General features: G+C 43.2%; 5 protein-coding genes and 2 non-coding genes across 12 annotated transcripts; 2 read left to right on the plus strand and 5 right to left on the minus strand.

The window, feature by feature from the left end:
• Positions 1-19: 19 nt before the first annotated feature.
• Positions 20-15,076, minus strand: LOC117147929 (ATP-binding cassette sub-family A member 3). Of its 5 annotated transcripts, XM_033315069.1 has the most exons (14): positions 15,032-15,076; positions 13,910-14,123; positions 7,781-8,065; positions 7,143-7,208; positions 5,944-6,532; positions 4,448-5,872; positions 4,048-4,384; positions 3,615-3,982; positions 2,701-3,553; positions 2,427-2,577; positions 2,194-2,370; positions 1,287-2,060; positions 1,042-1,230; positions 20-625 (listed from the first exon to the last, which is right to left on the minus strand). In XM_033315069.1, exons 3-14 carry the CDS (start codon positions 7,990-7,992, stop codon positions 571-573), a joined length of 5,196 nt encoding a protein of 1,731 aa, XP_033170960.1. In that variant the 5' UTR covers positions 7,993-8,065; positions 13,910-14,123; positions 15,032-15,076; the 3' UTR covers positions 20-570. The 5 variants fall into 5 exon arrangements, with proteins under 5 accessions (XP_033170960.1, XP_033170959.1, XP_033170961.1 ...); XM_033315068.1 differs by lacking the exon at positions 15,032-15,076 and having other exon boundaries at positions 13,910-14,236; XM_033315070.1 differs by lacking the exons at positions 13,910-14,123; positions 15,032-15,076 and adding an exon at positions 11,010-11,094.
• Trnay-gua lies at positions 12,768-12,862 on the minus strand. The gene is made up of 2 exons: positions 12,826-12,862; positions 12,768-12,803 (listed from the first exon to the last, which is right to left on the minus strand). It is a non-coding gene; the product is annotated as a tRNA-Tyr (tRNA).
• Positions 13,034-13,141, plus strand: Trnay-gua. The gene is made up of 2 exons: positions 13,034-13,070; positions 13,106-13,141. It is a non-coding gene; the product is annotated as a tRNA-Tyr (tRNA).
• An 883-nt stretch (positions 15,077-15,959) lies between the features above and the next one.
• On the minus strand, positions 15,960-23,244 carry LOC117148252 (ATP-binding cassette sub-family A member 3). Its single transcript, XM_033315554.1, has 13 exons — positions 23,027-23,244; positions 22,340-22,925; positions 22,129-22,272; positions 21,303-22,059; positions 20,489-20,973; positions 20,120-20,399; positions 19,200-19,710; positions 18,312-18,997; positions 17,642-17,780; positions 17,401-17,583; positions 16,605-17,264; positions 16,472-16,537; positions 15,960-16,293 (listed from the first exon to the last, which is right to left on the minus strand). Exons 1-13 carry the CDS (start codon positions 23,242-23,244, stop codon positions 16,041-16,043), a joined length of 4,968 nt encoding a protein of 1,655 aa, XP_033171445.1. The 3' UTR covers positions 15,960-16,040.
• Positions 23,245-23,887: 643 nt separating this feature from the next.
• Positions 23,888-25,506, plus strand: LOC117147487 (26S proteasome regulatory subunit 8). The gene is made up of 3 exons (XM_033314384.1): positions 23,888-24,023; positions 24,086-24,230; positions 24,384-25,506. Exons 1-3 carry the CDS (start codon positions 24,006-24,008, stop codon positions 25,436-25,438), a joined length of 1,218 nt encoding a protein of 405 aa, XP_033170275.1. The 5' UTR covers positions 23,888-24,005; the 3' UTR covers positions 25,439-25,506.
• Positions 25,507-25,770: 264 nt separating this feature from the next.
• On the minus strand, positions 25,771-26,653 carry LOC117147489 (acyl-CoA-binding domain-containing protein 6). Its single transcript, XM_033314385.1, has one exon. The coding sequence runs from the start codon at positions 26,627-26,629 to the stop codon at positions 25,898-25,900; it is 732 nt and encodes a 243-aa protein (XP_033170276.1). The 5' UTR covers positions 26,630-26,653; the 3' UTR covers positions 25,771-25,897.
• LOC117147490 (SRA stem-loop-interacting RNA-binding protein, mitochondrial) lies at positions 26,620-27,159 on the minus strand. Of its 2 annotated transcripts, none has more exons than XM_033314386.1 (2): positions 27,056-27,159; positions 26,620-26,972 (listed from the first exon to the last, which is right to left on the minus strand). In XM_033314386.1, the coding sequence occupies exon 2, from the start codon at positions 26,957-26,959 to the stop codon at positions 26,687-26,689; it is 273 nt and encodes a 90-aa protein (XP_033170277.1). In that variant the 5' UTR covers positions 26,960-26,972; positions 27,056-27,159; the 3' UTR covers positions 26,620-26,686. The 2 variants fall into 2 exon arrangements, with proteins under 2 accessions (XP_033170277.1, XP_033170278.1); XM_033314387.1 differs by having other exon boundaries at positions 26,620-26,987; positions 27,056-27,140.
• Positions 27,160-27,598: the final 439 nt, after the last annotated feature.

The raw sequence follows: 27,598 nt of genomic DNA on the forward strand, positions 1-27,598 counted from the left end.
TTAAATACAAGAACATTAGTTTACATTTAGATAAAATTTAATTCAATCGTATAGTTTTACATTTATATAGTATACATTTAACATAGTTTGTAAATTCTCATATGTATCGTAGAGTTTGTGCCACAATTAAATTGACTTATTTACACGCTTTGGTAAGCCGGTCTAAGTACATCGAAATAAATACTCATATTACTATATGCAACAAGTTTCCTTTGGGCGCTGGGAATAGTTTCGGGCCAAATCTGGCCAATACTTTTAGAAGGCGAAATGAAAGAATAAATCAAAACTAAAAGATCTTGGGAACTAATAGTACATATCAAGCATTTGTATATGGATATATATACATATACACATATATATGAACATAAAAATTAAAGATCTCTCGTCGTTTAGTGTAAATTTCGCTAGATGATCACAATGAACTAAGGCTGCTATCTATTGTCAGGTCGAGCTTAGAAACTATTTGTTAGCTGTTCAGGCATCGGCGTTGCTTTGGTATACAACATTATTATCTGTGAGTGTAAGATCAGGTGAAGATCGGATCGTAACGGACCCGCTCAGGTAGTTGGTTCAAAACTCATTAGTTAGCAGGCACTTGCACAGCTTCCTCAATTCCGAGAGGCGACTTGATATAGGAGGGACAAATTTCATAAGGAGAAAGAAAGAACAGACATAACAAGGTTAGCATCAGCTCGGCATTCAAGGCGGGCGCTAGTTAGTGGGAAATTGTTAGCTCTTTAAGGAATATACGCATGCAGCTAGCTGAGTTAGCTTGTTACATTAATGTTAGGGTGTTGGCTAAAACTACAAACAAAAAATCATTAAACAAAATCAATAAAATGACAGATGAACTACTCCGAGTGCTGTTGTGCATGAGAAATAGGATGTTCTGGCGGTGTTGCGGTGCTCGTTTTGTTTAGGTGCTGGCAATGCGATGCGATGCGACAGGCAGAAGATGAAGCCAGGAAGCAAGAAGCCCGTTAAAAAGAAGCCAGGTGGTGTTATCAACTGGGTGTCGGGTCTTTTTGGGGGCTAGCTCACTGATTGGCGCGCGTATCCTCGCGCTGGTATTTGGCGAACTCGAGAAAGATCTCCTCCAGCGTTGTCTGGCTGACTGAGTAGTCCTCCACGTTCAGCTGGTCGCGATTGCTCTCCATCAAGCCGAAGATGCGAGACCATTTCACTCCAGTCAATGGAATGTAGAATGTTAAAATGCCCTGGTACTCCTCCCTTTAAAAAAGAAAGGTTGATATATAAAAGCAATAGTGAGAAACAAATAAACTCACTGCAAAATAGAATTTGGATATTCGTGCTCCACAAACTCCTTGACGGCATCTATGTCCTGCTGGGCCATTTGGGCGGGCACGGTCTGCTCATCCGGATTTCGCGCAAAGCCACCACTCAAACGCGCTTGACGCAATGCCTCCAGATTGCGGCGAACCTTGATCTTAAGGATAAGGCCCTTGGAGAACTTGTTTTTAAGATGCTGCGTGGAGCCAATGCATTTGAATTCTCCGTTCACCATAATCGCCAGTCGCGTACAGAGTGCCTCACACTCCTCCATGCTGTGGGATGTGAGCACAATGGATTTACCCGAATCACGGATTCGGCACACCATGTTCCATAATTGACGCCTGGCCGCCGGATCCATGCCGGTTGTGGGTTCATCTAGGTAAATAACGGACGGACTTCCGATCACAGCAATGGCCGTACTTAACTTGCGCTTATTTCCGCCACTATAGGCGTGAGTTTGTTTATCGATGTGCTTCATAAAGCCAAATGACTTTGCTAGATCCTCGGACAACTGTCGGATGCGAGACTCCTGGACACCACGTAACATGCAGAAAATGCGGAGCACCTCGCGACCCGTCAGATCATCCAAAAGTGCGTCGAACTGCGGACAGTACCCGATCATTTTGTAAATGCTGTTCATGTTCGACTCCAGGCTCAGACCCTGGACGTAAGCGGCTCCCGAGCTAATACGCTCATCGCCGGTCATCATCTTAAATGTGGTCGTTTTGCCGGCTCCGTTCACGCCCAACAGCCCAAAACATTCGACTCTGTGGGGAGAAGGGAGAAGCGAGAAAAGATCTATTGTTAGAGGCCATCTTATTTTATACACTATAGATTTTAGCTTTCAGTACTTCCAAATATAATTAAAAAAATTCATAAAAAGTAACATATTCAACTTACTCCTGTACGCAGAGCGACACTTGATTAACGGCCAGAAACTGGCCGTAGTACTTGGTGACCCGGTCAAGCACCAAATTCTTGGCGGCCAGCTCATTAGAGGACATCTGCAGAATTCGCTCCCGTTCGTTAGCAACATCATCATCCAATTGACCTTCCGTTGGTGGCGGTGGAGGTTTACTAAACATGATACACATCGTTAGACGGAACACACGTCCGGGGTGGCCATAACTTACGATAGCATTTGACGTATTTTGAACATCAATTCGTTGATCAATCTAAACTCAAGCACAATAATGATAAGGAAGAAGACGACTCCGGTGACAGTCATGTACACAGTCTCGGGCAGAACGCCAGGCTCTTCCCAAGCGAAGTAAGGCTTAATGTCTGAAATTGGAGAATAAAATTAATTAATTAAGATAATAATTTGTTTTACTTTGTGTGATGAGGCATCTCTGAAGGCCTTCTTAAGAATGGCTCGTTACGGGGATAGATAAGTCAAATACTCACTGCAGCATTGTGGCACCAACTCGCAGAGGAGAATGGGTGGAAGGGCTCCGGCCTTGGCGCAGGCATTCCTTGTCGCTGTGTTGGTGTAGACCTTATTCAAACTCATAGCCAGCGAAAAGTGTGGAAAGATTCGGAATATCCAGCCTAATATGTCCGCAGTATCCTTCGTATCGAATAATTCCGAGGACATCACCACGACCACAATGAAAAGGGCCATGCCGCAGAAGATATTAACAATGGATACCCTAGCAAAGCCTGTGGCCGGTTCCCTAAAGAACAACGACATTATGTAGATGAACGGCAACACGGCGAACCCAAAGAGCAGTAACAATAAATAGTATCTGCCCAGTTCTCCGAAACTGGATAGGCCGGGCTCCTGGAAACATACAATCGTAATCACCACGATCAGAGCCGTCACAATGTAGGATGCAAAATCGCAGATGAACTGCGACAACCAGAAGGTCCAGACTTTCACGCCGCCCACAAACTGCAGCAACTTGGCTCTGGACTCTCGCTCCTTGATCAGAAACAGAATATATATTGAGCTCACGAAGCACATGCAGAAGCACAGATTGGAGGCCAGTTGGGTGCCCAGATTATTGCCTGTGCTCAGCTGAGAGAGCAGCGTGCTGGTCGTGTACGGCAATGGTGCATTTGTCACCTGGATCTTCACCGAGGAACCAAAAAGCTTATCGGCAATGGCATTGTGGACCATGTTCACAGTCAAGGGAGCAGTGTGCAACGCCTGGTTGTTCAGCCAGGCAGTAATTTTGGACTCGGTAATAGTGGCGGCCACCAAATAGCGCGAGTTAATGCGCACCTGTATCGTTTTTCCCAGATCCAGGATGTAGTCCTAAAATTAAGATACAATTATGCGTAAGGAAGAGCAAAGACAAGAATTAGAGATAACCTACCTCAAAGCCCTGAGTGCCTGTTAGTTCCAGACCATAATTGCTACCATAGGAACGAGCCAAATCCTCGTATTTATTAGCTATTTCATAGCCAGCACCGCTTTCCGCATTAGACCGATCCAAAACAGTTACAGCCAGGGGATATTGAGTCAACGAAATGGTAATGGGCTTTAGTTCCTGGAAAGTTCCCTGCGTCTTTATGATCAAAATGGTGACAACCACGAAAAAGACGGGCATAATGTTTTGGATGAGCAGAAGGAGCTTGTTGCGCCACGTGTAGAGGAACTTTTTGAGGAGCATGGCCTTCCATTGGTTCGACAGCAGCTGCAATCCCTGGAGCAGTCGTCGATTCTCCGAGAAGATGCCGTCCGCTGCAAACAGTTAATTGAGCTTATCAAGAGTCCAAGAACCAAGATCGAGTTCAAACACTGCTTACACTGTACAGATTCGTTGTCATCCTCGCCACGGAATCCACTGCCTCCGTTCATAATCTCGTGTTGGTCCTTTATGTTGCCGGTATTGTCTTTTTCTGCGCCAACCTTCATGAACACCTCCTCCATCGATGTGATGCCCACGCCGTAGCCATTTAGATGCAGTTCGTCTGATTGTTCCTCCAGTTGTCCAAACATCTCCTCAAACTTGGTGGAGGCGCTATCCGGCAGTTGATAGGACAGTTCCGCGCCAATATCGCACTCCGGCTTCAAGCCCGGAATGTACTTGTTCAGCAGAGCTGTCACCTCATTCGTCTCGCAGTCATCTCGTTTCACACAGATCTTGAGGTATTCACATGTTTTATAAGTACATCTATCTTAAAATAAAATCTGATCTCCACTTACCAATCGGTAGCCCGATCCATATTGCTTCTTCAGGAAAAATGAGGTTCCTTGGCACTTAAGCTCACCGTCGCACATGATAGCAATACGATCGCCCAGCACATCAGCCTCGTCCATAAAGTGAGTAGTCAGCAACAGGGTGCGCCCCACCTTCTCCTGCTGCAGTAAGTCCCACAACTGCCGCCTGGCCGACGGATCCATTCCTGAGCTCGGTTCGTCGCACAGCACCACCTTTGTGTCTCCGCAGAGGGCGCAGCAAACGGACAGTTTGCGTTTCATGCCGCCAGAAAGTTTAGATGAGGCCACATTCGCCTTGTCCTCCAGCTCGATCATCTTCAGATACTTTGCCACCTCCTGCTCCACGGCCTTACCGCGCAGTCCCTTCATCCGACTGAAAAATCGAATGTGATTCGACACACTCATCTCATCGAAAAGGACATTGTGCTGTGGACAGATGCCCAGAGACATGCGGGCTCCTTCGATATTGGTTCGGATGTCACTGCCGTTTATAATGGCTGTCCCGCTCGTTGGGGGAAACATGCCCGTCAGCATCGATATGGTCGTAGTTTTGCCGGCTCCATTGTGGCCAAGCAGAACCGTTATCTCATCCTCAAACATATTCATTGAAAGGCCTTTTACGACCATTTTATCACCAAAGCGCTTTTTGAGGTGTCGCATCTGCAGGCCGATATGCTTGCCCTCTGGTTCCGTTTCAAAGGCCTTCGGGTCCCGCTGCTCCACATGCCCATTGGGAATGTCCTCCACTCCCGTGTACTCCCGTTCGCCGCACCAAAATTCGCGGGTGAACGGGAAGTTCCAGGGGCGGGGCACACCAAAACTACCCGGCATCACTTGCTCTACGTACAAGCAGATAACCATGTAAATAACGCACGATACCAGCATCATGATCATCACGGCTCCCAAAGTCAACGTGTCATCTACGGAAACCGGCGTGAAGAAGTTGCTCCACTGCAGACCCTCGCCTGTTCCCTCGAAGCCCAGGATCAGTTTGATGCCAAAGCCCATGGCCGTGTTTGAGATCAAGCTCCAGCCGAGCTTGGAGGAAAGACTCAGATCGTCGTAGCTATTTATGGTAAATGAATACGGAATGTAGGCGATGAACCAAATTAAGCCCGTAACGGCGGCCGCAGTGCTCGCTCTGGAGAAGAATGTGGCCATCATGAAGCAGAAGCAGATGCTCGATACGATGTATATTATCAGAAAGAAGACCAAAGCCGTAAAATTAGCATGCGTCAGTACGGCTACACCCTCAGACCAATTGATTTTGACCAGAATGGCAATCAGAATGGCCGATATGGTCAACATGATGAAGGACTTGACAAACCAAGCGGTCCAATGGAGCCAGTTGTTCAGCCCCATGATCTTCATCACCTCCTTCAGCTGTTTCTCCTTCTCGGCGGTGATGTACTGCAAGTGAATGAAATGCCGTGAGTGGAGACGCTAAGTATAATAACCACAATCCCGGCATAGTCACTTACCTTGGTGATGTACGTGCAGGGATAAATAAAGCTCAGCAGTATGATTAGCGACATTATCGAGGACATGCCCTCCAGGAGAGGATCAAAGATGTAGGCGGGAAACGGATAACGTTTCATCACCACATTCGGCAGATCCTGTTCCCCCGATCTTTGTCTTAAATACGCCATTGACAGGCTGTGCTGCAGGGGCAGAAATCCCTCTCGCAAATAGCCCGGCGGAATGCCACCATCGTCGTCTCCTTCGTTTCGCGGTCCAGTCAGATCGATTGTGGGAAACAGCCGCATCGTAAGCCACGTATTTGCTATGGCTATCGTCGCCGTTCGCAGCTCCGCTGGGAATCTCAGTGCGAAATGAAAGTCATCGGGTAGAGTGTCATTCTCCGTCAGATTAGCCCAGGCATCGTCGAACTGAACGCCGGCAAAGGCGTTCATGCTGACCGTATCCAACTCCAGTTGGGCGGCATTCTCCGATTCGCAGATCTTGGTCTTACCGAGGCTCTGCCACGCCTCTTCTACCAGATTCTTCAGCACGGGATTGACGGGCGAGTAGCACAGGGTGAACTCAAACTTTGAAAAGCCGCCATTCTCCCTAAACATTGCAAATCAATCGGCATTAATATGGGTTATGAGTACGCATATAACATATATGGTTAGTATTTTAATGAATTATTGTTAGGATGGGAGTGCAGCCTTTATTTTAATTCAAGAATTTCACTTTATTATCATTATATTATTAATCCCTAATCGTTTCGACAGTGTCGCTTGGTAGCAATATAAATAAAATAATATATATATATATATCTGTCAGCAGTGCCTGCGTCTAAGTGCATGAAAAGATTGTTTTAGAAAGGTACTAAAAGACTTGAATGTAAAAAGTCGCACAATGATCAAAAGCTTATCACTTCTTTTAAAGTTGTAACAAGTTCAGAAAATATAATTCGAGTATTTGGCAGATCACTACACCGTTTAATTATATTATCTTCAATTTTTGTTTATACGCTACAACTTTTAAATTATCATATAACTCCAAAAAATTGCATTTAACACTTTCTTGTACCTGTGTATTTAGGATTTTTGGGTTCTAAACGTGCAAGTGAAACATTCCGAAATGTTGCATTTTGTTATTTGCTTTTGTTAGGGTGACCGGTTAAGAAGGTTAAAGATTGATTTGTGTTCTGTTTTATTTTGGATTTGTTTACCTCCGTCGATTGGGTGCAATCAGCGCTATGAGCTTGCCAAGGTAGGACGATCTATGCAACGAATGTCTTCAGGTTTTGTGGCCAGAACAAGACAAAAAACATTTACATATATTTGATATAGGAAGATCTAAAGGCGTGATTGCCCTAAACAGCAGTAAGCAAAATTATAAATTCGCATAGAAGCCAATAAAGATAGGAAAGAAAACTATTACTATTAAGATCAGCTTTATAGGCGTTATAATAAAGCAGAATCCGAACAGCAGACTAGCAAGCCAAATAATACTAAAATATTAAGAAGAAAATTAAAAAAAATTATGAAATCCATATAAAAAAATAAAGACATGGAGGATACGTAACATGTAAGGCTATAGTAAATTTAAATGGAATATTTAACATAAGTAATCGTATAGTAGAACTGAAAAAAATAACAAAAATTAGCATTTGGGCAAAAAAATGCAGTAAGTTAAGAATGTAGCATATACAGCACCTATTTAAAGCAAATAAAAGCATAATATCATTAAATCAATTACATAAAATGCGCTTAGGGAGCTTAAGCTAATTTAATTTATATAATGAAATAAAAAATAGTAAAATGATAAGACAAGAACAGATACCGAGATATCATGGTAAAAACTCACTGCAGCAGATTGAGGTCTGTTAAGTTCTGCTCATTATAATACCGGACTCCTTTTTGCTCCGTATCCACCAAGGTGCGGACCAAAACGAGGAGCAAGGAGAAAATCGCTGGCAGCACCAGCTCGATAACCATCTGCCACTTGTGGTTCCATTGGAGGGTCCAGTTCTTCCACAAAAGCAGCACAAACTTATCCCAGTTCGTGACCTTTGCCATTTTGCAGATTTGTTCGATTGGCTTTTGGACTTGTATAGATTATCTCGACATTAAAATTGGTTTAAATATGGATCTGTAAAAAAAAAGTTTTTTTAGTCTTGATGTTTTTATGCCCATTACGCGTAGTGTAAAGGGGTATACTAGATTCGTTGAAAATTATGTAACAGGCAGAAGGAAGCGTTTCCGACTATATAAAATATATATATTCTTAACCATGTCCGTCTGTCCGTATGAACCTCGAGATCTCAGAAACAATAAAAGCTAGAAGGTTGACAAAGACGCAGCTTAAATTTGTTGACCCATGTTGCCACGCCCACTCTAACCGCCCTAACGCCCACCGCCGAACAGGTCACGCCCACACTTTGGAACAATATTATAATGTTTTCTCATTTTATTCCCCAATATTTATCGATATTCCAAAAAAATTATGAAATTTCGCGTTCGCCTTCACACTAGCTGAGTAACGGGTATCTGATAGTCGGGAAACTCGACTATAGCATTCTCTGTTGTTTGTATTGATGTATGAGATTGGATAATTCTTAGAACAGGCAGATTTGTTAGTTAAATGATTTATTTCCACCTAAAATTGTAATTATTCACAAAACTTGTGTGCTAACTTAAATCATTTAATAAAAATCAGCAATGTAAAAGTGAAACCAATATCAAATGATATTTAAAGGTAGCTGATATTAGATACATTAAAAAGTATGTAACGTATACAAAGTCTATCCGTCCTCTCGTCCGTTCGCTTGAACGTCTAAATATTCGAATAGATAATGTATTTTATATATAGTACATAACTATTCTTTCTGATTCTTAAAACTAGTATTCAATTTTATTTGAAGTATAGTATGGGACTTATTTCTTTTATAAATGACTTCAACCAAATAATTATTATCTAAACAAATAAACGGTTTGTTATTATATTTACATGTTTACGGAACTAAATGCCACTCGAACTAACCCCGATTTTAGTAAGTGAACAACAATAGATTGTTCAATGTCAAGTGCTCTTTCGGTTTATGCATTCTGCGTCTACTCTTATCTTCGCCGCTGATGTTAGATTGATAAGACTGTGGCCAAAGCTAAAAAATCACATTTACCGACATAAATAAAACATATGCCGTGTAACACCATTGTTATTCTGTTTGGTTTTGTTTCACTTATCCATCTCAAAGGTAGTTAAAATTCAACTATTACGAACCTATTAAAAGTTAACTAAAAAGTTTATTGGAATAACAGGTGCTTTTCACATGCGAAAGCATTCCAGTTCTGCCACTTCACCACTCGCTTTTCTGTTTGCATATGCTAAATGCTGGGTATCTAATAGTCGCGGCACTCGACTATCGCATTCTCTCTTGTTTTACTCGTATAACCTTCGTTCCCTTCAGTTACCTACCATAAATATACACGCTTTATTGAACTTGAAATACACATTTATTGCTCTATTTCAGTTTGCATTATCAAATGCACTCAAAATGTCTGGTAATTTAATCTTCCTATGGCCTGATACCCTAATAAAGATCGTTAGTCCCAAAAGTTTGTGTTGTTTGAATTCCCTAGGTACATATGTATAACTCGGCTAGAAACAATTAATTCACAACAATTCAAAACAATCAGATTCATTGGCAGCTGGCTGCTACCAACTGGAGCTAAAATTAAAATGGTATCATGTCTGGCAACTGGTTCTGATTAAAACATTAAGTATCTGGGCGCGAACGGAAAAACTTGCTGATCTAAGGATGACTCGCATAAAATTAAAGTTGAATGTACACATAATACGATAAGTTGAAGGCTTTCGCTGCAGTTCCTCTATTATTGTCGGAAATATGAAAATGATTCACGATATCTCGTTGAATTGCATCGTGTTAATAAATACTAATAAAGATAGTTCACCGTAAAATTTCAAAATTTTGGTATGTAAACTTTTTATCTTAGCAATGTATTTTTCTTTGAATAATAATACTTTTTTTAAGAAAATACATCACCAATGAGTCAAAACTACGTGCCCTTTTACATGGAAATTTCTATATGATAAGACCACAATTAACAACATAAGTAAGAAGGATAGCTTAGGAAAGTCGAAGATTATGTACCCTTACAGCAATAAAAAACTGATATATACCAAAAAAAAACACTACAAATTTATAATCAGCGAAAAATTGAATTATTTTATATTATTTTCAATTAATTTTTCTACTCTTCCTATATGATTTACTCGTCCGATTTTGACCGATTTTAGCGCACCTGGGTATATCCTCGGTCGCAATGGTTGTCTCAAATATCGTATTTATTTTTTTTAAAGCATTGTCTTAAGGGTGTTCACAACAATACTTTATAGTCGTACAGCGATAGTGGGGACTACAAAAGCGAACGGAAATATTCGAATTTTATTTTTATTATTATTGTGCTTGAAAATATATCACGTATACGTCCTGTTGCTTCTGATTAATTCCTAATTTGTTTATATATGTTGAAATTATTGTTGATCAGAGTAAAAATGTTTACATAAGTTTGACATGCGTTGTGTTTTAACTAGTTTGTTCACTATCTTGGTAAATTGGACTTGCCAAAGCTAACTCGTTGATTTTATTGAAATTTAAAAGACATAAAATCTTTACTGTGAATCAATAACACTCTTTCAGCCTTAGGGTTTTACTTTTAAAGCTTATAAGCGCTAAAAGGCTGTTAATTGTAATTTAATACTTTTATCGAGATAACAATATGTATCGATTTCGAATTATTTTCTGAATGCTTGCTTTACTGCACAATCGATTGGCTTTTGGTTGCCCGGAACTAGCAAGATACTAATGGTAATGGCTATTGCGAACCACCCGCTTATCCGGCAGAGAAGGCACTAACGCACAAACCCGTGTAGGACAGGAATAAACAGAGATATAGCGGCATAAATCCAACAAGCGTCAGCGACAGGTGTACTAGCGATATGATAATCCGAGGGCGGATTGGGCAGTTGGCGATGGGTGTGGCATTTGCACCTGCCAAGCACCGGCACTTACCCGAAGCTTAGCCAAACAAAGAGTGTCACACAGCCGCGGCACAAGAACAAATAAAGAAAAAACAATTGATCTGAATGGGTAGGCAGGAACTTAAGCTCGGGAACTCGGTAAATTGGTAAATCGGTAAATCGAGAACTCGCGGACTTCAGCGGACACTCGACCGTATCGACGAGCGGACTTGTTCGAACTGAATCGCAACGCGGGCCAATCTTCCTTTTTTATCAATAGAACGCAATCTAGCCCTGTTCCATAGAAGGCCAATAAAACAAATAGCATTTATTGTCTCGGCCTGGCTAAAAAATGATAAGCCCAAACTCTTTTTCGGTACACGCTGACATATGTTCGCGTTCGATTTTGGTATGTAACGGGTCAGGGAACACTGCGACCGGAGGGAATCTAACAGTAATGGATTACTCGCTATTCGATGTCATCCCTATTGGCTAATTAAAAAGCTAATTTAGTTTCTCGATTACAAACTTGAAAACTCAAATAGATTATTGGCAGGGTCTTAAAACTACTTAAACTATACCAATAAGAACAGATAGAGGATTCATGAAGCCCAAAGACATATAAAACAAAACCTTTGATCAAATTTTTATTAACCGTATCTAATGAGTATTGGATGTAAAGATAAGCATTTATTGCAGCTACATATTCTCTCTCTTCATTTAAAGAGAGTTCGCAATTCATGTTAGTTTTGTATGTTTTCAGCCAAAAACCGAGATGTATCCAAAGGATTAAGTTTGCTCCATTTTCGCATAGTGGTAAGACCAAATATAAATTAGGTGAAATTTTAAAATATGGTCGGCATATCAATTTAAATAAGTTGTAAGAATTTTGAAAATTGTGAGCGTGACGGCCAAAATGACCTTGGCATATCCATTAAAATAAAAACAAAAACTATAATATGATATAAAATATCAAAACATTTTACTAAATGACTAATACCAAAACCCTTAGGACTTCATATTCTACTTAAAGAAATGCAGCACCTTGAGGTGAATCATACGAGACGCGTGGCCGTTGTCATTATCTCTTAGCCACATTCTTATCGTATAGGATCACTTTTGTGATTTACGTACGCCAGTAGAGTCGTTGAATGATTCAAGTTAGTTACGGTTAATTGCTTGTCTGGATTATGCGAACTTTTGAGTGGTCATGTGAATATGGTGAAGTTTACACTTGACTACTGCGATTAGACAGAACGGCACTTTGGGAAAATTCTTAAAGCCCGTGCTGCTAAAATCTTTGATTGTATACGGAGAAATTTGCACGGACACCTGTTCTTCGCAAAGGTCTTATCGCAAATTAATTTGAACGGTAACTATGACATCGACGTATTATATCGCTGCTTTAAATTTATTGTTCGCTCGAGAGTTCATGCACGTTTTGGGCAATAAATGTTTGGAGCAAACTGTTCGCGAACGGTACAAACTGTTGTACCGAATGGAAAGGTACCAGAAAACTTAAAATTCTCACGGCCTGGGAATGGTTAAAATATATGTTACGAATCTAGGTGTGAGAGGTTGCATTGCTACTCGTTACTCGTTGCTCGTTGCTGGTGAGAGAGCCAGGGAAAAATGTAATATTTATTTGGGATAACGATAAGAATTAGCAAAAATAATTAAATATTTTGTGATCGAAAGCTACGAAAGTGCGACTGCTTTCCTGTTACTTTAATTTAAATGTCCGATGTTCCCAGATCAGCAATATGATCTCTTTGTTGTGTGCAAAAAAATAAAATTAAAGTGGAAAAAATCCTTCGAGCCGGATTTGAACCAGCGACCTATGGATCTCTGCCATTGCGATTTACCATCTACAGTCCACCGCTCTACCAACTGAGCTATCGAAGGTGCGATGGGCACTCCGTCCGAGCAGATAAACAAGAGCTACAAAATTGAAGCCACGCGAACTAGTAAAAGTGAAAGGTAAGCTATGAGATGCATATACATATGTAGCTGGCATATATATTATATAGAAATTTTAAATAAAGCAATGTCGGCGGGGCAAAGTTTTTGACACAACCTTCGATAGCTCAGTTGGTAGAGCGGTGGACTGTAGATGGTTTCATATTGAGTGCAGAATACAGAGCAGAGATCCATAGGTCGCTGGTTCAAATCCGGCTCGAAGGATTGTTTTTTTTGGCCCCGACACGCTCCGAAATGCCATAATTTGCCCAGGGCGATCTTGAATCATAAAACTAGTATTAGGGCCCCCAATAGCAATACGATGCGGAATGTTGATATGGATTGTTTCGCAGAATGTACCGAAAGCAATAAGAGCTCCATTCATCACGAGGACCTCTCACCTGCTGACTAATTTGGAACGATGAATCAACGAGTGTCGTTAATGGCACCTGACATTTTGACATGTGACGCACATAAAAGAAGGAGCACTGTACTATCGCCAACTGATTGGCCAATCTATCGGCCCATTTAGCATTTCTAGTGCACAGTGGATTGCGGTGATGATAGTGGCATTATGATGAATTCATTAAGCCCACAGCACACTACCCATTCACTTCCCAAGGGTCTGAAAAGCAATCTGTTAAACTCTCTGTTGATCGATACTAGGAAGTTTAAGAACTGATAAAGCCTTCCCCTATCAGACAACAAACAACACATGTAAAGTTGAAAGAATTAGTCATACTAGCAATCTCTTTCCAAGATCATGCTTTCAAAGCGCTCTTAAGATAACAATAAGGAATACCCTTGTTTTTGATTTGAAATGAAGAGTATGCGGCAGACGGGTATTGTGCAGTTTAGCATCTGGAATGTTGACTTTTTATTCATTCAATCGAGAATAAGAATATATATATCCCCAACGATCTTGAGTCACTTTTTAATAACATGGAACCACCCATAGAAAATTAGATAATGTTCAATTGCTCTTGCACTTACCCCGTGAACGTTTTGAAGGCAATAATTGCAATTGCAACTCTGTTGGTTTTGCACTGTTTGTTGTTCTTGCGATTAAGTGAGAGCCCACTTAGTGATAAAAATTAGATCGACATTGAGCATTACTGCATAATCGATTGCCAATCAAATTGCTGCAATTGCGATTAATTATTTATGCTGACGCTTTGCCCTTTTTGCACTCGTATTTGCACTGTCACTGAAATCGGAATATATTGCAGGGATAACAAAAACAAAAAAGGTTTTCATGAACAGGGTTGCGCAGCTTTAGTTCATTTAGTTAGGCCCTGAACAAGTATTTTTCAACTAATTTAAAGCAAACACTCTTGAACCTCTTCGATTGATTTCCAATATTAAGGATAAGCATTAATATATGCAAAAATTTACATACATATATATTAACAAAAAAGAGATTATAATACGATGTTTGCACAATTCACTTTTATGAATATTTAAATTTATATATATATTTATTTACATATGCACAGAGTTATGAAAGGATAAACATAAAACTTCAAGAAATTCGATTGTTTCCTTAAAATATATTGCATGAAGGGTGTTATTAAATTCATTACGATCGCATTTAGCAGCCCATTCCCCAACGGTCAAAGTTCAACGGCGGTGCCGTCTAACCGTATATATGACTGCATCACTTGGGGATGCGCATGCAACACTTTACGCCCGGGAAAATGTGTGTATGCACCGTTATACAGACAACACAGGCGCCTCTTAAAGAACCGTGCAAGTGTGTGCTTGAGTTTTGGCAAAGATATCGAGCAACAACTACGAACCGGCAAATCTGCGGCAAGAACTCGGATTTCGCCCACTGTGCTGTCTAATGATTATTCCGCACTAACACCGCGAAACATAAACAATATATATGTGCGTTGTACGAATATTTAGCTTTTATTAGTTTTTATCTCTTGCTGCGTCATTGAGCTGCCCAGAAGTTCATAGTTAAATCGATTAGTGAAACGCCGTCCGCACTTCTATTTGCTATTTTTTATATCAATAATTTGGCTGATTTGTTTTTAGGGGCTAAACAGCTGTTGTTGACACACACACTGAAACAAACACAGGAAAATAATGATAAAGTAATAGTAGTACTTCTAACGCCGCCGGAGATGCCAAACAAAATGAAACGAAACGAACTGTTAGGCAGCTAATAACAACAAAGAGAGCGGAGAGAGCAGAGCACAGACCAGTGCTGAGCAGTCAGATTATAGATTTTGTCTACTTTGCGGTAGACTCCGTTCTATGATAAGTAACGCGCAACAATTTGTAAACGGACTAACAAAATCTTTCTAAATATTATTTGGTTTCAATAGTCGTGAAAGAAGCATCCCGCAAATAAAAACAATTTTAAGTTCATTCTAAAAGTTTGTGTAGCCTTTAAGGCTGCTTTTTTGAAGCCAAAATGTGGGCAGCACTAGCGCTAGCAAAGAGAACGAATAACAACTGTTACGTCAGCTGGCATTGAAAGTGGGAGCGAGAAATATTCTAACGCCAAAAATATAAGCATCGATTATTGGTCTATCGATAACGGATGCGCGCGCTAGTTGATAAGTTTCAAAATTAATTTTAAAAGTAGTTTCAAATCAACGTAAATCGCAGTATTTATTTTTTAATTGAATCCTTGCCAAAAACTCAGCGCACTAAGAATATAGTTTTTAATCTCAAAGTGTGTCCTGCCGCTAAACTGCCTGTTCATCAATTATCAATTGCTAGTCGGAAATGTGTCAAAGGAACGAGCACGCAAATGAAAAATGAATGCGGGCACGTGCAGAGCTTCCCAGAACCTATGAACTTCCCCAGGGATTATTATTATTTATGCAAAGCCACACGTGTGGAACCAGCAAAGTTCTCATTTCTAGAAAGCGGGAAAGCCCACATTTCCAAGGCCCTGTGTCTGGACAACTGAGGCCAGACATTGACCTCCGCATGAGTCAGCCCAAGAGCCTACATAAGATTTGGTTAACTTTCAGTTATTTCAAATTGTCCTCCCATTTAAAACATTTGTAAATAAGTGCTGGAAAATTAATAAATTTTACATTTGAGCACTGTTTAGAAAATATACGTGGCGAAACATGACGTCTTCCCCAATAAGTGCTCGGAATCACTTTTTTGCCCTGCCCTTTTTGGGGGACGCAGTGTCCAGGGGAAGCGGACCCTCCGTCTGGACGAGGTGGTGCTTTAGCTGGGCCCGGGTCTCCTGCACCTGGGCCACCACACTCATCATGTCCGCCTGGTAGATGCAGTAGTCACTCACGTTGAGACGCAATTTGTTCTTCTCCATTGCGCCATACAGGAATGAGTAGACGATGTGGCCCACTGGCACGTAGAACTTGAACCAATTGTTTAGTCGGCCTCTGAAACATAAATCATTAAAAGTAAATTATTATGAAATCTTCTTTAAAAGCGAATATAAATGAATTCAATAGTTATTTAAGACAACCTTAGGTATCGGTCGAATAAATGTGGAGCCTATTCGAACGATCACCAATTATGCTTTAATGATATTTATGTATATTCATATAGGAAACTTACACTAGCTCGGATCTATTGTGCAGAAAGTTGACGAACTTGGCCAAATTTTCCACATCCTTGCGCAAGCTGAAGGAGGGAAAAAAGCGATTATTATTAATCCATGAACCAGGGGACATAGCTGTGTAAAACCCACTTCTCCTCCGATTCGGCGAGGGTGGCTCCATCGCGGATGAGCCGAACCTCTAGATAGAATCCATGGCTGTACTTGTATCGTAGATACTGCAGGCTGCCGATGGCCAGCATCTCGCTGTCCTGGAACAGGATAATAAAGTCGGCAAGGATCTTGCACTCCAGCTCATCGTTGGTGGCAAAAATGATTGTCTTGCCGCAGTATCGGATATAGCGAAGGATGTTCCAGATTTCCCGCCTGGTAGTTGCCGGCATGCCGCACGTGGGCTCGTCCAGAACGAGCACCTTGTTGTAGGCCACCAGTGCCAGGGCAATTTTTAACTTGTGCCGCTTCTCTGCGGTCAGCAAACTGCACTTTCGGTGCATCCACCCGGTCATGTTGAGCATGAGGCACAGGTCATGCATCTTCTCGCCGATCTTAGCCTCGGGAACACCACGGATCATGCACAACAGACGGATGTGCTCCCGCGGTGTCAGCTCATTGAGGAGTCCTCGGTGCTGCGGAGAGTAGCCCATGTAGGTGTGGATGCTTTCCAGATCGTACTTGAAGTCCAGCCCCCGCACGTAGATCTCGCCAAAGGCGAATCCATGCTGGCCCACCAGCTGCCGCATCAAGTGACTTTTTCCAGAGTTGCGGGGCCCGAAGATACCCATGCTCATGTATCTAAAACAAAAAAGTAAGTTGCATAAGTTAAAAGTATGAACCTAGGGTAAAACAACACTGCTTTTCGCAATAAGTACAAGCTTAATATCTGTCTAGATGGATTTTAATAATATAGTTAAAGCAAAACAAGACTCACTTGTTCAGGGCAAAGGAGACTGTGTGTATCCTCTTGCCCGCAGCTGGGACCCTGGCTTCCACCTGATCCACCAGGAAGACGGACTGCTTGGCCTTGGTGTTATCCGCTTCAGCGATCTTTTGCTTCACGTCCGCCACATCGCCATCGTCGAAGGGATATGTGGCGGTTCTCATTTTACGAAGACTGCCGGGGTGTTGAATTCTCTTATAGGACGAGGCATATCAATATATTACAAACTCACTCTCTGGAGGTATGGAACTTCTTCTCCCTGCGATGCAACTCAATCCAGAAAATAAGCATTAAGAAAATTAGAGCAGACAATACCATGTACAAAATAGGGGGTAAGATCCCCGGAGCAGCCCACTTGAAGAAAGTGTCAACTGGAGAGAACCAAAAAGGAAACTTAGTTTTACGAAATTTAATTTACGAAAACGATATAAAAACAAGAGAGAATTCTATAGTCGAGTTCCCCGACTATCAGATACCCGTTACCCGTATGCGTAAACAAGAAATTTCAATATTTTTTAAAATATCGGTCAAAATCGGAAAAAAAAAATTATGAAAAAAAAATTAAAAATTATTCAAAAGTCTTTGAAAGATTTGAATGGTTTGTGGGCGTTAGAGTGGGCGTGGCAAGAAATTTTTTTCGCAAAACGATAGAAGTTTGCAAAACTAATACTAAAAGAAAAGAAGAAATATTAAAACATATTTCAAAAGTGTGGGCGTGGCAGTTTTGGACGGTTTGTGGGCGTTACAGTGGGCGTGGTAAAGGGTATAAGCCACATAAATAGTTGTCCATTACAAATTCTAGCGTTTCGTGACCAATAAATATCGTCGTATAAATAAACTGATCAGATCGAATGATAAGTTTGCTTTGGTAAATGATGGACTATCAAGACCGGGGGACTCACACTTGCAATTCGGCACCACCTCGTTCATGTTTTCCTCCGTGCAGCTGTCGTGCGCCTCGCACTTTTCTATGCAGATCGCCTGCTCCAGATACTGGGCGTAGACATTGCTCACGCCGTCCAAGAGCGAGAATCCTGGCGACATGCACGCGGCGTAGAAGAAGATTGTGTTGCTGTTCGCGACGTCCCAGTAGATGATATATAGGACCAGGCCGGACACTCCCTGCAGGAGTACGGAAACGAGAAATGCCCGAACAATTGACTTATTCACGAACATGGAGACCAGATAGGTGAGCGGCAGGGCCGCCAGTCCAAAGGTGGTCAACAGGACCACCATGATGGCATTCTCGTAGAACCCAAAGCCACCGATACCCATCAGGCTCATGATAACCACAATAATGATCGAGTAGACGAAGAAGGTGAACCAGTCCCAAAACAAATTGATGCCCCAGAAGACCTTCAACCCAAGTCCGGCCATGTGCTGCAGGAATCGAACATCGTATATCTCCTCCTCCACCAGGGGGATGACGAAAACGGATACGGTCAGCGGTATGATGCAGCCGACAACCAAAGGCACGTGGATGTGTGCGATCTTGTTGTCCAGCACATTGATCTTCTGGGACAGCTGTGTGGGCAGCGGATGGTTCTCCACCAGAGCAACTAGGTCCGTTTGCGTGGGATATGAAAGTCTGTAAATAGAAGCCACAGAGAACGCTTTAGTCGAGTAAATCTCGAGTAACTATTGGTTACTAGTTACGCAACCAGAAAAGCGAGTGAATTAGAAATAATCTACTGCTTAACGAGTATGTTGCTCCTGGAATCCATTAAATCAAATCCAATAATTCAGAAGCAAGAGGAAGTCTTTGAAAAACTCCGAATGGTAATTCTCACCTAAGTATGACATTTTGCAGCAAATTGAGCATCATGGGAGCCGAGTGAAACATATCCTGGCTTATATAGCCGTTTAGGTGCTCATCCCCGTCCGACTCCACTGCCCCAAAACTCCTCAACTCGTTCTTCTTTCTAAGATCGTTCCGATAGCTACCCTTTTCACAAACGAAAGAATCGTCATCAAAAGTTCGGGAGACATCGACGCTTTTCTTGTTGTTCACTTTCACCACCGACCGGATGTCGATGTAGCCGCAGTCCTTCAGATTTGGTATGTACTTAATCACGTCCGCTGGTTCCCTGAAACCAATGTGAATCGAGTTCTGGCGCTGTTTCGGCATATCGAGCAACACGGACAAACGGGCAATGATGGCAATCAAAACGAAGCTGGTGAAGATCATGATAATGGGCCAGACATTGGGCGCCGTGTGGATCATCTTCTTGTAGAACATGGCCCGCATGCGTTGTTTGGTCAGTTGCTTCTGGGAAACCACCTGGTACTTGAAAGTTTGCGCTGCAGAAACGGTAAAACATTTCTATTCAATTCGTAAACATTCTTTAAACTATTGCTTGCTCCCTTCCCCACCTGTACCATAAATGGGATACCAATATGGTAATAGGACGTATTTATATGGGTCGCACTGTATCATACATGACATACTGTAAAGTATAATAAGTAATATGCACAAATCGCCGTTAGCATTAAGCACAACATTGTCATCCCCTTCTGTCATGTACATTTGGCATATAACTGTTTACACACCGTGTAATAAGTTGAATATTTCACAGTGTGTAAACAGTTTCTTGACATACTGTATGTATATCTTTGTATAAAGATATAAAGCAAGAGTGTGGTTTTAGTCTTTTACAAGATCAAGTGCCCTCAAATGTGTACTCCCCAGGATCGATGGCTTTATACGTACTGACATCGGGAATCATCTGCTGCTGCAGTCGAAACGAGGTGACCAGTGTCATGTAGATGTCGGAGAGCTCCGCACCCACCACTCTCACATTCTCAATTCCCAGCATCTTGCGATCGATTTCCAGGTGAATCAGTAGTTTCTGCAGCCTCGGACGATATATCACGGGCAGTCTGTAGGTAAGGGAATCACCGATCTCATTTTCCGGCTCGATGTTCTGCATAAACTGGTTTACGTAGTCAGTGATGGGCTGATCAGGCACATGTGGCTTCTTGATGATGACCTTGAAAACGAAAGCGATACAAATTCAATGTTGCGTCCTATCTATTATATGTACATAGATCTGATGATATAAAATCGGTTTATAAATACCAGATCCACACTGCTGCTGAACTTGGCGCGCAAAAAGAAGGGTGTGCCACTGGCCTCCAGGACGCCCATGCTGAGGATCCCGATGCGATCTGCGACGTGCTCCGCCTCGCCAACATTGTAAGTGGCTATGATGAAGGCGCGATTTTCCTTCTCCGCGTGGACAATCGACCAGAATATCTGCGCCTCCCGTCCCGTCAGCTGGGTGGTCGGCTCCTCCAGTATAATGATGGGCGTATCTCCGGCCAAGCAGCAGCACAGCGCCACCAGTTTCATTGAGCCTGAACTCAGCTTTCCGATCCGGACACCCCGACCCTCCACGTGCTGATCCAGTATGGCCAACCACTTGCGCCTCTCGATCTCGTAGCGGTCGGACTCGCTGGGCGACAGTTTTAGACGCACATGGTAGTCAATGGTCTGTTCCACGGTCAAATGCTTGTTGAGCCCATGCTCATCGAAACGGAAGTCGACCAGGCGACGGGCTTCACCTAGTTGTATTTGTTCTCATGAGTATGAGTACGGCTAGAGCATGCCGCGACTATTGTATACCCTTTACTCAACTAATTAAAGTGTAAGAAAGTTGAAGATAACCTGCTGAAATACAATTTCAATTCAGAACGGGACGGCTCTCTTCAAATAGAATCTGAATGCTTAATATCATCCTAATCTAATCTAATCTAGCTCTTATAGTTCCCTAGCTCTTTTCGTTTATACGGACGGACAAACGGACATGGTCTTGGCTATTGATCCCGATCAATAATTTATATACTTTTACCGTACGAGAAATGCGTATAATCACAAAAAACAACCAACTTACCACTGGGTTCAAAGGGATTGCCCATTATATATACATTGCCGCGAAGTGCGAACTTGAGGCCGGCCAAAATCCTCAGAAGCGTAAGTTTGCCGGAGCCAATGTGGCCGAGGATCACAAACACCTCCCCACGATAGACTCGCATAGATATATTCTTGAGGATCTTTCGCTCCGAGTCGCGATGTGATGTGCTGACATGGCGCAATCGCATGAGCTCCACACTGCCCACGTCGCCGAATTCGAAGTTTTGAAAGCTCGGAGCCCTGCCCAAGTACATAATGGTGGTGTCCGATTCCTGCTGCTTCCGGGGCCTATTGTTCACTATCCGCCGGCTGAGGAAGGTGCCCGGCATTCGCCACTGAATCGCCAAGAGAATCAGGAAGTAAATCAAGGCCGAACTTATGGCCGATGTGAAGATCAAGACGAAATCAATGGTGTTCACCATTTCCGGTTGCTCGATGCAGTTTCTGAACAAACTCATGCTGAAGTGCATCTGGCAGTTGCAGAAAGCCACCAGGATGAAGAAAATATAGTACTTGTGGATGTCCCAGTAGCGTTCCAGAATAATGCAGAATGCCGCGTACATGAACAGCCAGAGCATCAAGGCGAAAAGGACGGCATTCGTGGGGTTGGCAAACAGTTTGGCCACCACCATGCCGGTGATAATGATCTCCACGGTGTACAGTGTGATGAAGCACACAAAGGCTATCGTTCCAGTGCCGGAGAACTCCCCTTCTCGACCTCCAAAGGCCCAGAAAGCCTAAATATATTTATTTGTTAAATTAGTTCCGGTATGGTAGGTGGGTATGGTCAAGTGACAAGAACCCACCAGCAGCATGACTGTATATATGACACCTAAAATGCACATTCTGAGAAAAAGCACCAAAAACTTAATGCCCCACTGCATGCCAAAGGAGTAGCCGTAGTGCCACTGATGCACCATCACCCCATCCTCCACCTGGGCAGCTACGTTCTAAGAATTGGGCCAGAAAGCATCCTTATGTCTCGTGTTGGTTAGGTGGTGTAGATGATGTACTTACTCTGATGATATTCAGAAAGGGCAGTAGGTAGATAAAGTTATAGAGGAATGTGGGCAGCTGAGCGACACTCATCACGGAGCACGGCTCGTCGGCGGCCTTCAGCAGGATGTTGTAGACCTCGACATTGGGTTCCGGATAGGTGCTAACTATGTCCTTGCGCAATTGGTGGAACCATTCCACAAAGATCTGGTGCTGCAGCTGCAGAAAACCCTCGCGTATATATATATCCTGCTGCTTGTCGTGCTTGGCCCGATCCCGTCCGGGATTAATGCGACCCGAGCAGCGGGTTATCCACAGGCGATCCTCGGTGAGGAACGGAGCGATCGTGCGAAACTCGCTGGGAAATCGAATCGAGATGGACAGCGTCAAAGGGGTGCCGTCATCACGCAGACCGTTGAAGACAATGCCCGCCAGGGTAGTCCGCTCGTCGAACTGATTTTGCATTTCGGACTCGCTGTCGTAGCCCACGGTTGAGCTCAGCTCCAGCGTTTTGGCCACATTCTTGGTCACCTCCGATGTAAACGTCGTTTCGGGCGTGAAGGCCAGGATGTACTTGGTTTTCTCCCGCTTCGAGTCTGCCATGCGTCTGCGGAAAGTAATGAAACCATATAAATAGGTAGGAGCATTAAGTTGCCACTTTGGATGGCGCTACATTCAAAAGGTTGTAGGTGAAGACCTTGCACTTACGTCAATATATTTATGTCCTGCAGCTTGTGGGACACGATGCTCTGCTCGTTTTCGTTCTCGGTGGTCGTGTAGAGAAGCCTTTTGGAGTGGGCTATGGGGTTTAGGAAGATCACTAGGACCATTATCACTAGGGCGACGATCTCGAAGAGCGTCCGCCGCCACAGATTCAGCTCGATGCGGATGTAGCGCTTGAACAGAAGTCCCTTGCTGGCCGGCATTTTACACTTTAAAATATAAATTTAACAAACGACAGAAATTGGTTGGCGGGTCTGCACTCCCGCACAAAACAGATGGTTTAAGTGTGAGAAGTTTGATTTTCGGCAGGGGATTTTGAAAATATTCTTATTTTGACTTAAAACATATCAGTACTTTGTTCTCAAAGCACATTTTGATGAATTCAGACTACGCATTCGCATGCCCAATGTTTTGAAAACTTGATAGATAATATTGAATGTCTCAGAAATTGTCACATTTGGTATTCACAATTAATTAAAAATACGTTAAATTATTTCATTAGCATCGGTATTAGGCTTTTTCTCATTCATTACTTAAAAATCGCCAGTGCTACGCAAAAACAAACGAGAACACCAATGTATTTTTCCACGAATCAGAGAGAAACCTATTCCCCGACTATCAGTTACCCGTTACTCACAGAAATATCGTAATTTACCATTTACTCTACGAGTAACGGGTAAAATTATATTCTACGAGTAACACCGAGTTTTGTTACATTTACTTTTAATTGGTTACTTGGCACACTTAATTCGAAAACCTTAGCTAGGCTCCCCACCTAGCGTTTTTATCGATACCGATTACTCGATTGAATCGATAGTCCGAGTGCAGTGCGACAACGAGCATGTGCCATCTCGAAAAGCAAATGCCGAGTCATACAATAAAGACGAATTAATTGGACATCTTGCATTGTGATCCTTCAGTTCGACAAATAATAACAAATTAAAGTTCAAACAAAAAACGTAAGATGACGGTGACGAATCGGGTATGTGCATTTGAGTCCCCCAGCTTTTCCAACGCGAGAAACCAATGCTCATGTTTTCGCAGATGGAAATCGAGTCGGCCTACCAAAAAGGCGAGGGATTCCGGTCCTACTACATCCAAAAGATCGAGGAACTGCAGCTGGTGGTGGCCGAGAAGCACCAGAATTTGAGACGACTGCAGGCCCAGCGCAATGAGCTCAATGCTAAAGGTAAATGTACTACGGGATGACTATTACACATAGATAATGCCCATAGTTGGGTTAGCCTTGGGATATAGAAAACATATAAGTCTGGTTCTTGGTCTTAATATCAAAGAATCTTTAAATTTGAGAAACCAATAATAATTATCACGTCTTTTACAGTTCGGATGCTGCGGGAGGAGCTGCAGCTGCTCCAGGAACAGGGTAGCTATGTGGGCGAGGTTGTGAAGCCCATGGACAAGAAGAAAGTGCTGGTTAAGGTTCATCCCGAGGGCAAGTTCGTCGTCGATCTGGACAAAAACATCGATATCAACGACGTAACCCCCAATTGCCGTGTGGCCCTGCGCAATGAGAGCTATACGCTGCACAAGATTCTGCCCAATAAGGTGGATCCGCTGGTCTCGCTTATGATGGTTGAAAAAGTTCCAGACTCCACATACGAAATGGTTGGCGGCCTGGACAAACAGATTAAGGAGATCAAGGAGGTGATTGAGTTGCCCGTAAAGCATCCAGAGCTGTTTGATGCCTTGGGTATTGCCCAGCCGAAGGGAGTGCTCCTTTATGGACCTCCAGGTACAGGAAAGACTTTGCTGGCCAGGGCCGTTGCCCATCACACCGAGTGCACCTTCATTCGCGTCTCTGGCTCGGAGCTGGTCCAGAAATTCATCGGCGAGGGTTCGCGCATGGTTCGAGAACTCTTTGTAATGGCCCGTGAACATGCCCCTTCAATTATTTTCATGGACGAAATCGATTCCATTGGCTCGTCACGTATTGAGTCAGGTTCCGGCGGCGATTCCGAGGTGCAGCGTACTATGCTGGAGCTACTCAACCAGCTGGACGGCTTTGAGGCCACCAAGAACATCAAGGTGATCATGGCCACCAATCGCATTGACATCCTGGATCCCGCTCTGCTGCGTCCCGGCCGCATTGATCGCAAGATCGAGTTCCCGCCACCAAACGAGGAGGCGCGTCTGGACATCCTGAAGATCCACTCCCGTAAGATGAACCTCACGCGTGGCATTAATCTGCGCAAGATCGCCGAGCTCATGCCAGGTGCATCGGGTGCCGAGGTCAAGGGCGTCTGCACGGAGGCCGGCATGTATGCGCTGCGCGAACGACGCGTCCATGTCACCCAGGAGGACTTCGAGATGGCCGTGGCCAAGGTGATGCAGAAGGACTCGGAGAAGAACATGTCTATCAAGAAGCTGTGGAAATAGGCGTTGATCGGCCATTGCAAAAGAACCCTTATTTTATATTCAATAAATACATCAGTTAGTAACATAAATGCATTATTGTGTCATAGGATTTACTCCTTAGTCAGTACCCATAACCCAGTTATGGTCTTCAAAGATAACTTTCGTTCAATTATATCTGAAGAATTGAATATATTATCAGATTAGACTAGGAGCTTAGTAAAAAGTAGACTGCACTGTTTTCAACAGGCTGCTTAATCAGAACAAAAAAGAGGTCACCCATCTCTTTCTTTTTTAAGGATGACGTTTTTCGATGTCAATGATTCCTAAAATCCGAAAGGAAAGTACTTTCAAAATTACATTTATGTATGTATGTTTATTAAAGTTCCAAAGAACTTACAGGGGACTTGTCGGAGATTTACAATGGTTCACAACACCTTGCTGTTTTTAAAGCAAATGAGCACCGAACTTAAGATTTTGACATCAGGACGCGGATCCAGCGAGTCGTTCCCGTTCCGTTTGAAGCACCTGGCAGATCTGTTCATCGTCAGCCACGTCGTAACAAGTCTGTCCATCAGAATCGCGTAGCTCCAGGCTGGCCCGTAGCTCCAGCAGGCATTGGAGCGCCTCCAAGTGTCCACAGCTGGCCGCGTAGTGCAGCGGAGTCTGTTGCTCCGCATCTCGCTGATCTACACTGGCCCCATTCCGCACCAGGAACTGTATGATTTCGACGGCATTGCGATCGGTGGCCCAATGGATGAGCGCCATGCCATGCTCGTCCAGCTTAACCAAGTCACCGGGCTGCAGCAGTTCCCTCAGCCTTTCTAGATTGTTCTCCTTCACGTGGTCAAACAGGGTCTTTTCACTGTCCAAACGTTGGTCCTCCAGTGGGGCCGACTCAATGGAATGGACGACCCAACCTGGGTTGCGCCAGGACCGCCAGTTGGGTTGAAGCTCCTGCAGCTTCTGGACGTAGGCCTGCCGGGCAGCGGACTGGGACATTGTTCCCAGATTCCGCCATGCCTGCCACTTGCTCTTGGCCTTCAGCTGGAGCAGACCCGGACTTTGCTCCTTGCAGGGGCCATTCGTAGCCTGCTTGTAGTATCCGTAAAATATTAAAAGGTCCGCGGAACCAATGCTAGTCGACTGCTTGGCCACATGCTCGGTGGCAAGGTGGAAAAGCTCCTCCTCGGTATCCGTATCGCTGTCCGACATGTCAAAAAAAAAAAAAATGCTGAACTTATAAACTAAATGACAATTAAGGTGGGGAATCTAAGATTTCTGTATGTTTAGGTAGTTGCCCTCCAGTATGTGCTTCTGCTCGTTTTCGATCTTCTCCAGCGCGGTCAAGCTGTTGAAGCTAACGAAGCCGTAGCCCTTGGAGCACCCCGTTCGCTTGTCGAAGATCACGTTGGCGGACACCACGCGTCCGAACTCGCGGAAGTAGCCACGCAACTCCTGGTGGCCCACTGTCCACGGTAGATTGCCCACGAAAATGCGGTGCACTGATTTTCCGACTTTTGCTACAGCTGCGGCGGTGGCCATGGACTCGGTTTTGCTAAATGAGGGGAGACTTTGAGTTAAATATTTTTTTTGTGCTTCTTCCGGCCAAGGCGATCTGGATTCCGGGCGACTCCTTACCAGTTGCGTTGCGTAAATACTGCTGCGTTTCTGTTTCACGGCAACTTGCTGTTTTTGTCGGAAAAGCGGGCGGTCATAACCTCAAAGTGACAGCTAACAGCACAGTGCGATACCCTACATGTCTCAGTACATTTGTTCATGTATGTAATCGATACTGCAGAGGAGTGCACAGATTATTAATAAAATGTAATTAATTGGTTTGAAAGCCAATGTAATGATTTTTAAACTATATTACTCTTAAAATAATAGGTAATACAAATAAAATGCTTATTTTGTATGCCTTATAATTAAAACTATTGGCTTCAACAGATTTATCTGTTAGAATCGATTTAATTTTAATCTATCTTGCTAATCATTTTTTTAATGTCACATATTATTGTTCCAAATAGAGTATCAAATAGCTGATGTCCAGTAACCATAAGCTGCTTTCATTCATTATTTGTGCGCTTAACAGCACATATCCGCGCTAACAGGTTCTACTAGCAATCTGTAAAGCGACGAAGTTCTGTAGAACTGAAAGGGAGCGCCAAATTCAAATGGCAG

Source organism: Drosophila mauritiana, chromosome X (assembly GCF_004382145.1).
Source record: "Drosophila mauritiana strain mau12 chromosome X, ASM438214v1, whole genome shotgun sequence".
Classification (NCBI taxonomy): Eukaryota; Metazoa; Arthropoda; class Insecta; order Diptera; family Drosophilidae; genus Drosophila; species Drosophila mauritiana.

Coding starts and splice junctions, on each gene's coding strand:
- LOC117147929 (XM_033315069.1), bottom strand. CDS start 7,992: ATGGCAAAGGTCACGAACTGGGATAAGTTTGTGCTGCTTTTGTGGAAG. Junction 7,209..7,780: donor ACAGACCTCAATCTGCTGCA/GTGAGTTTTTAC, acceptor CAAAACCTGAAG/ACATTCGTTGCATAGATCGT. Junction 3,983..4,047: donor TGACAACGAATCTGTACAGT/GTAAGCAGTGTT, acceptor AACTGTTTGCAG/CGGACGGCATCTTCTCGGAG.
- LOC117147490 (XM_033314386.1), bottom strand. CDS start 26,959: ATGGCCACCGCCGCAGCTGTAGCAAAAGTCGGAAAATCAGTGCACCGC.
- LOC117148252 (XM_033315554.1), bottom strand. CDS start 23,244: ATGCCGGCCAGCAAGGGACTTCTGTTCAAGCGCTACATCCGCATCGAG. Junction 18,998..19,199: donor CTGCAAAATGTCATACTTAG/GTGAGAATTACC, acceptor TTCTATTTACAG/ACTTTCATATCCCACGCAAA. Junction 17,781..18,311: donor GGTGGTGCCGAATTGCAAGT/GTGAGTCCCCCG, acceptor GGTTCTCTCCAG/TTGACACTTTCTTCAAGTGG.
- LOC117147487 (XM_033314384.1), top strand. Junction 24,231..24,383: donor CAATGAGCTCAATGCTAAAG/GTAAATGTACTA, acceptor CGTCTTTTACAG/TTCGGATGCTGCGGGAGGAG.
- LOC117147489 (XM_033314385.1), bottom strand. CDS start 26,629: ATGTCGGACAGCGATACGGATACCGAGGAGGAGCTTTTCCACCTTGCC.